The 7801-nt window shown below is 61.5% G+C and overlaps 1 protein-coding gene across 1 annotated transcript; it reads left to right on the top strand.

Annotated features, from left to right (window-relative positions):
* The first annotated feature begins 3432 nt into the window (after nucleotides 1-3432).
* Nucleotides 3433-6644, top strand: LOC115288686. Its single transcript, XM_029936154.1, has 3 exons — nucleotides 3433-3713; nucleotides 4172-4244; nucleotides 5015-6644. Exons 1-3 carry the CDS (start codon nucleotides 3433-3435, stop codon nucleotides 5738-5740), a joined length of 1080 nt encoding a protein of 359 aa, XP_029792014.1. The 3' UTR covers nucleotides 5741-6644.
* The last annotated feature ends 1157 nt before the right edge of the window (nucleotides 6645-7801 follow it).

The following is a 7801-nucleotide window of genomic DNA, read 5'->3' as shown; positions in this document are numbered from 1 at the left end:
CAGCCTTCCTGCCTTTGCCACTGGATGGAACGTTCCCATCCTCTGAGTTTGCATTTGTTCCATCCCCTGAGAGCCTGTGGTCCTTGTGTTTAAAGTGGGGACAGTGCCCGTGTTTGGGTTTGGGGAAAAGTAAAACAAACGAGCCAACAGGCAGTGTGTAAGCTGAGAACAGGACTGGGCACAGCCTCCCCAGGCTGGCAGGCCAGCACACGGGCAGAACATTCCGGAACCTCAGCAAAACTGTGAACAGGTTTCCTGCACTACTCCGGGCTGCAGAGGTGGGGGCGGGGTGAATGGGAGCCCCTGGCCTGGGCCGGGGGGGGGGGGGGGGGGGGGGGGGGGGGGGGGGGGGGGGGGGGGGGGGGGGGGGGGGGAAGGAGGGCCCCCGGGGAGCGGACCACAGACCAGAGTCCTAGAGCCATGACTGTCGACCAGGCTGGGTATGTGGGAACACAGAGGGGCAGCGGGCAGAGTCCAGGCCCCCCGCCCCCGCCCCCTGCCCCTAATGCTCCCAGCACCTGGGCCAGAATTTGCCAAGTGCTTACTTTTGAATAACCGATCTGGGTCTCCTCCTGCTCTCGAGGAGGGAGGCACAGGTATCAGCCCCATTTTGCCCAGGAGGAAATCAAGGCTGGAAGACTTGAAAAGGCCCCTGGGGGTCAGGGTGCCTGAAGTCAGACCCTTGGCTGAAAACCCATTCCCCAGTCCAGGCCGTCATTCCTGGAGGCCCTGGTGGGCAGCCCCCTCCCAGCCGCTCCCCAGAGGGCAGCAGGGAGGAGGCGGTACTGGGAGAACACTGTCCCTTTGCAAGCCCTGCTGTCACTTCACTGCTGATGTTCTGTCCCATGCTGTGAGGGGTGAAATGGCTGCAGGGGGGCCTGGGCGTCAGACCTGGGAGCCTGGGGCCAAGGGCGGGACCCCGCAGAGCTGGGTGGAGATTGGCAAGGCCCCAAGCGGATGGGCTTCTGGCCTGGGGGGCCCGGAGGGGACCTGCCCTGCGTGTGGCCGCCCTGCTGGGCTGTTTGCGGGCCAGCTGCTGACTCAGTGTCTGGCCGGCGGCAGCCCGGCAGAGCCCATTGTGGGGCCGAGTCCGCAGATCAGCGGCTTCCGGGGGGGCCCCTTGTGTGACCAGACCTGAAGGAGGTCCTTGAAGGTCAGTCGGAGTCCCACATCATGGAGCTCCCCTTTCTGTCCCCTGCAGACCCTCAAAGACCCGACAAGTTCTGAGCTGTGTCTGGGGCTTGTAGAGGGAGGGCACGGGAAGGGCTGTCCCTCTCTGTGTCCTTAAGCTGCTGTCTGCTCGGTGTGGCCAGGACATCAGGACACCCCCCTGCCTGCAATGAGCTGGGCTGGGGTGGGGAAAACTCCAAGGTGGACTTTGTCGCCGGCCGGCATGGAGAGCAGGGGTGACGGGTGCAGAGGCTGCCGGGAGGTCCCGTCATGGGCACCTCACCAGGGACCTGGCTCCTGCTTCCCCAGTCAGCCTGTGCCCACGCTGTCCCTGGGGCTCACCTCTCTGGGTCCTGGGCTGGTTTCAGCCAGTGGGAGGCCCAGCAGGAGATCAGAAAGCAGGAGGAGAGGATGGTGCGGGTGCAGGTAGGTGTCCCTTGTCTCCCCCTTTTCAGAGCACCCCTAGTGGACTGCCATGCTTGTTGAGGGTTTTGGACCCTCCACGGCCTATTCTGGGTTCCAGTGTGGCCCCTCCCTGGGCCCTCCAGGACTGGCGAGGATTCTCCGTGCAGCTGACGCCGGGGACTCACCCAACTCAGGAGGCCCTCAGCCCTGCCCCGGTGACCAGCCGCCCTGTGGACTCTGCAGCCCCCCACGTGGGTGGGCCAGCGAGCGTCCTAGCAGGCCCCTCACCAAAGCCCGTGAACATCGACAGCAGTTTAATTAGACCTCGACCCCCCCCAAATATCAGTAAATTATTCACAGAATATGATCATCTTTTTCTGAGCCCAGGGTAATAAAAAAAGAAAGTAAACTGGAAGAGTGTAGCCCAAGGAGAAAACGTTATGCACTTTGCAAATTAAAAATGTATTTGGTTAAAGGAGGAAATAAAAGTGAAATGACACTAGTGAGGGGCGCAGGGGACTGTCCTTATCAGCGCCAGTCGGGCGCAGCCACTGGCTTAAAAGAAGCAAATGAGGGGCGCCTGGGGGCTCAGGGAGTTGCGAGTCTGACTTGGTTTCTGCTCGGGTCATGATCTTATGGTTCGTGAGTTCAAGCTCCTGTCAGGACTCTCTCTCCCCCTCTCTCGGCCCCTCCCCTGCTGGCACACGCTCTCTTGCTCTTTCTCATTCTCAAGATAAATAAACTTAAATAAAGGGACGCAAATGCAAGACTTAAATGCTTTGATAAGAATGTTTTAAATGTTTATTTATTTTTGAGAGGAAGAGAGAGCGTGTGTTTGCGCCGATGAGCACAGCAGGAGAAGGGGAGAGAGGGGGAGAGCCCCAAGCAGGGTGGGGGGCTCCAGCCCACAGACTGGGAGAGCGCGACCTGAGCACAACCAAGGATCTTACACTGAACCCCCTGAGCCACCCAGGCGCCCCGATAGGAATTCAAGAAAGACCAAGGACGACTGACCGACATATTCAACTCCAGACTTCACATGATGAGTAGCAACACCAACAAGAGAATTCAGCAGAGAGTTTTCAAGAAAGAAGGTAAAACCTGATGTTATGGAGCAGAAAATAAACTAAATCCAGACTTAGGGGGGAAAAGGACTAGTTACTTGAAAAGCAGAAAATATAACTACAGAAACAAATACTTCAAATATTTATATAAAAGGAGAAAATCTAAAAAAATGGTAAATTTTTTAACGGGGGGGAGGGAGGGTCATGGATTTACACTGAAAGTGAAGGAATGAGCTTGCTTGCTTTTTATTTATGTGTTTATTTATTATTTGTTTGTTCGTTATCCCACGTGTGCACAGGGCAAGGGCAGAGAGAGGGAGCGAGAATCCCAAGCAGGCTCCGCACTGTCAGTGTGGAGCCCGCCTGACGGGGAGCTCAGCCCCAGGGAGATCGTGACCTGAGCAACATCAAGAGCCAGTCATCCAGCCCCCCGAGCCCGTCTCCGGGGCCGAGCGGTGAGGGCTGATGAGCACGTGGGTCCCGGGCGCTGGCTTGTCCCATCCTCTGGTCCGTCCTGTCCCGCACCGGCTACTGAGCCAGAGCGAGCGCCCCGCAGATGCCCTTGCTGTCATCCGCATGAGCTCACAGGGGTCATGAAGGCAATGGGCTGTCGTGGTTGGTGGCCCTTCCTGGGGTGGCAGGGCAGCAGTGGCCCCGGTGGCCCCGGTCAGCAGGCTCTGGGTCGTTCCCAGGAGGGTCTCCCCAGTGACCCGGGACAGCAGTCGGACCTGCAACAAGGCCCTCTCTGCTCACACCAACCAGCCCGCCTGGGACCCGCTGGCCGCTGGGCGCCATGACCCACAGGAAGCTGCCACATCGTGACGCCCTGCAGTCGTGGGTCTCGTCATGGCTGCAGCTAGAACCCCGGGAGCTTCAAGTGCCTGGCCGAGTGTCGCAGGAGCCCGTGGGTCCGGGTCACCGCAGGGGCGTCTGGCCTCCCCTGGGGGACTTCTCTGGGCGGCGGGCAGCTGCATTTGCAAAGCTGCTTGGCTTCCACCCGCGGAGGTGTGGACCCTCTTCCCTGACCTTTCACATCACGAAGCTGGGCAGGCTCCGCAGCCGCTCCTCCCCCAGGTCCGGCCGTCCTGTCCTGGGCCGGCTCCGCGCGCGTCCAGCACCTGCTGCGCTCCTGTGGCCACGTCCCCAACAGCTTTGTACTCGGAGGCCGGTCAGTGTCTTGCTGTCAGGATCTTCCTGCCTGTGTTTCCCCCCAAATCTGTGCTTCTTCCCCGTGATAAGGGGCTTGCCCGCCACCCGGGGCCCCTCTCACACAGACAGAGCTGTTGTGGAAGTCCTCTGACGCCCCTCTCCCTGGCACCCAGGCTCCCTCGGAGGGTCCTCGTTCCGCTTCAGCCAAGACAGCACACCGACAGAGGTGTAATTCCCACTCCAAGGTCAGATGACACTGCAGAATCGAAACTGGCAGCAAAAGTGGCTGAAATTAAATCTTTTCTTAGATCTTGGCAGAAGGGAGGCTGACCTTGGAGGAAGGAGTAGGGGGGTCAATTCCTTTCTCATTGGCTGTTCCCGAGGCTGTGCGGGCGAGCCGGGAGGCCAGTCCCGACAGTGACGGTGCTGTTTGCGGAGGCCTCACCGGGAGCTGGGGTGAGCCGACTGCACGGAGCATTGCTCCCCCAGGGACTCGGGCCGCCCCGGAAAGTGGCCGTGGGCCGGCTCTGGTGCAATCGCTGGAGGAACCTGGGTGAAATGGAGAGGGCCCTGTGGAGGGTCCTGGGACAGGAAGTCGAGTGAGCCCAGGTTGCAGGAGAGAGGGATTCAGGGAAAAGAGGCCGGGTGGCCGGGGCAGTGGGCCCCTAGCTAAGGCCAGGAGAGAGTGGCCCTTCACTCCAGGGACTTGGGGCTCACTTCCCCCCATGGGGCTCACGAAGACGCTGGGACCCCTTATTGGTCGTGTGCCCTGGTTGAAATGGAATCAGCAGCCCTTCCATTCCCCTGTCCCAGGGCCCCTCCCACCCTCAAAACCGTCTGTTTGACAACATGGGAGAGTTCGTTGTGGGTGGAAATAGGGATGACAGGTTGTCCTCTGCCCCGCCCCTCCCCCCGCAGCACGGAGGCAGGCCTGGCCTGACCCTCTCATCCACTGCACCCTGCCGCGTCTGGCCCGGATTCTGGATGGAACAAAGCCGGAGAGGCAGCCTGGGTTTCAGGGCCCCCGGCGGACAGAGGGACACAGGTGGGGGGCCCACAGAGCAGACCCTGCGCTCTGATGGCGGGGTGCTCCCAGGCCGACCCGGTGTGGACGAAATAAGAGAGTGGGAAGAAGGGAGGAAGGAAGGAGGGAAGGAGGGAAGGAGGGTCAGCAGTGGGCCTACAGACCAGAGCTTTCCATGACATGGGGCTTCTTATCCATGCAGAGCCTCGCCCACCCCGACCTCCTGAGCCAGGACGTGGCGGTAGACGAATGTCCACTGACGCCTGAGAAGCGCTGTGACCCATCGGGAGAGACGGGCGGCCGCTCACATGATGCCGCGCGGCCTCGTTTGAACCCCAACTTGGACAGACAACCTTTGAAGAGACATTTTCTGGAGAAATCGGGCAAATTTGTCTCTGGGCAGGCATCAGACGCCGCGGCCGGCCATGTGTGCAGAAGCGCCCTGGAGGGTCTGGGGGAAGTAACACACTGTCTAAGGTTTGCTTTAAGACTCTCCAGAAAGCTCAGCCAAAACTCAGACAACCTGACCAAAGAGAGGAGGGCCCGGGTGGGTGGCTCCGGGGCCGATGGCGGGAGCAAGGCTGGAGAATTTCCGTCGTTGGAGATCTTGTTGAACTCTGAGTGCGTGTCCCGGGCAGGCTCTGCCACCCCGTCCTTGCTGAGCGTGCCTGCATCAGCGGTCACTGCCACGGTGAGTCCCCCAGGCTCTGGCCGCAGGAGGTCACTGTCTCCTTGCTCACACCCGGAGCACAGCGGGGCGCGCAATTCCTCCCTCGGGCAGGAAAGTGGGCGTCCAGCTACCACCTGGGACCGACGGGCCCCCACCCAGACCTTCTGCCGAGCTCGCCCCCCAGCCGACCCCCTCCTCACCTCTGCCTCACCTGCACTACGCGGCTTTGGCGAAGCTCCGTGTGGAGCCTCAGTCTGACCACTGGGTGTCGCTGTTTCCCACGGGGCCGGAGCGAGGTGTTCTCACGGGCTCCTTCGGTTCCCTGTGGCTCCCTGGGCTAGGTGGGGTCCCAGCGCAGGCTTCTGGAGTGGGATGACCTCTGACCCCAGACATACCCACCGAGAGGCCTGGCCTCCTCGGGCTCCCTGCTGAAATGTAGACTCCCACCCCCTCACCCCTACTCCCCATTCTTCCTGGACCGGAAAGTCTGGGCATTCTGGTACTCACGTCTGGGACCCTCTGCCCTCCAGCTACAGAAGGTGGCCCAGGAAGGGCCACCTCTCTTCTGCCTTTCGCTGCTGTGATTTGTGACTACTGTGGGTAAAGTCCGCGATTCCGTCGGGCTCCCAAGATACACCCTTCCTGTCCACATTGTGCCACGGGCCTGGCCCACTCTGCGCCCCGCCTTCGCCCCGCCTTCGCCCCGCCTTCGCCCCGCCTTCGCCCCGCCTTCGCGGCCCCGGGTAACCTTTTTCCCTGTCAGCTCTTGTCCCAGGCTGCTACTGCCAGGAAGTCTCCCGTCCTGCCCCCTCCCGCTGGGAATGAGCCTGCTGCTGGTGGGTGCTTCCCTGAGGCCACAGCTCCCAGCGCCACGGCCACCGGGGCCTCCCCAGGCCGCGCCCGGGGGCAGTGCGGCCACCACCCTCCAGCGTCTTGCTCCTAATTGTTGGTTCCCATAGGCTGACACAGAGCAGGCACCTGGATGGTGCTAAATAAACAGAACTGTGAACTGATGAAGAAATTCGAGAACCTCTCCCAGAATGTTTCCGGAAGAAATGACGCAGACATTTGTCGCGTGGAAGACAGAAGTGTGGGTCTGCTCACGGAGAGGTGGGCGCGAAAGGAAAGCATTCGATTTCCTGAGTTTTAAAGAGTCAGTTGTGGGGGCGCTTGGGGGGCTCGGGGGGTTAAGTGTCTGACTTCGGCTCAGGCCATGATCTCACGGTCTGTAACTTCGAGCCCTGCACCAGGCTCTGTGCTGACAGCTCGGAGCCTGGAGCTGCTTCAGATTCTGAGGCTCCCTCTCTCTCTGCCCCTCCCTTGTCATGCTCTGTCTCTCTGGCTCTTAAAAATGAATAAATATTTTAAAAAATTTTAAAGCAGTCAATTGCGCATACTCGTTGGGGTCCCCAAGACCACCCACTCGGTGATTCTCTAGCCACCCCTCCCCCCTCCAGACTCCGCACACTCCCGGCTGGGATTCACAGCACGGAGATGGTAGGACATGCACAGGGGAAGTCGGGGGGCCAGGCCTGAGCTCCCAGGACCCCTCCCCGTGGACTCAGGCCGCCACCAGGTGCCCGTGAGAGACGCAGCGCCCAGGGGTTTTATCCGGGGCTGGGCGCGGGGCCCCCTCGGCCTGGTGTCGATTCCGGAGGCCCGGGAGGAAGCGGGTTCTCAGCATGAACCACGCTGCCCCGATGTCGGGAAGGGGTGGGGGGTGCGGGGTAGCGAGGTCCTCTTATCTGTGAGGGTGCTGGGCACTCTCCCCGGAGTTCCGGCCGCGGGCCCCTGGCGGGCGGCGTCTCCGAGGAGGGCAGGGGGCCTGCTTGCTCACCCTTTCCTGGATGCGATGTGTGGGAGCCCTGGGGCTGCGGTAGCAGGTGACCAAAAATGGGGAGGCTCAGGCAGGACACGGTGTGTGTCTGCTCTGGAGGCGGTCCGGGCCCGCGCTGCCCACACGCGTCTCCCAGCGTCTCTCTGTCGGGGTGGGGGTGGGGTGTGGCCCCGTCACCCCATCTCTGCCTCCGTTGTCCCATGGCGTCTCCTGTGTCTGTGCCCAAACTCCCTCCGCCCCCTGTGAGGACAGCTGCCACCGGACTGCGGTCCCTCTACTCCCGTGTGACCTCGTCTAGACTGGATCCCGTCTGCAGTGACCCTGTTACAGGTCGCCTCCACCAGGACTCGCACATACATTTGGGGAGGACCCCTGGGGTCTGTTTCCCGGGCCCCAGGGCAGAGTTGGGGGGGGAGGGCGGCTTTGGCGCAGGCGCACTGCGGCAGGCCAGCCCCAGCAGGGTCCTCCGCTTCGGGCCCGGG

The sequence above is a fragment of the Suricata suricatta genome, chromosome 3 (genome assembly GCF_006229205.1).
Source record: "Suricata suricatta isolate VVHF042 chromosome 3, meerkat_22Aug2017_6uvM2_HiC, whole genome shotgun sequence".
NCBI lineage: Eukaryota > Metazoa > Chordata > Mammalia > Carnivora > Herpestidae > Suricata > Suricata suricatta.
Note: the sequence above shows the minus strand (reverse complement) of the source record. Positions and strands in the feature narration are given on the sequence as shown.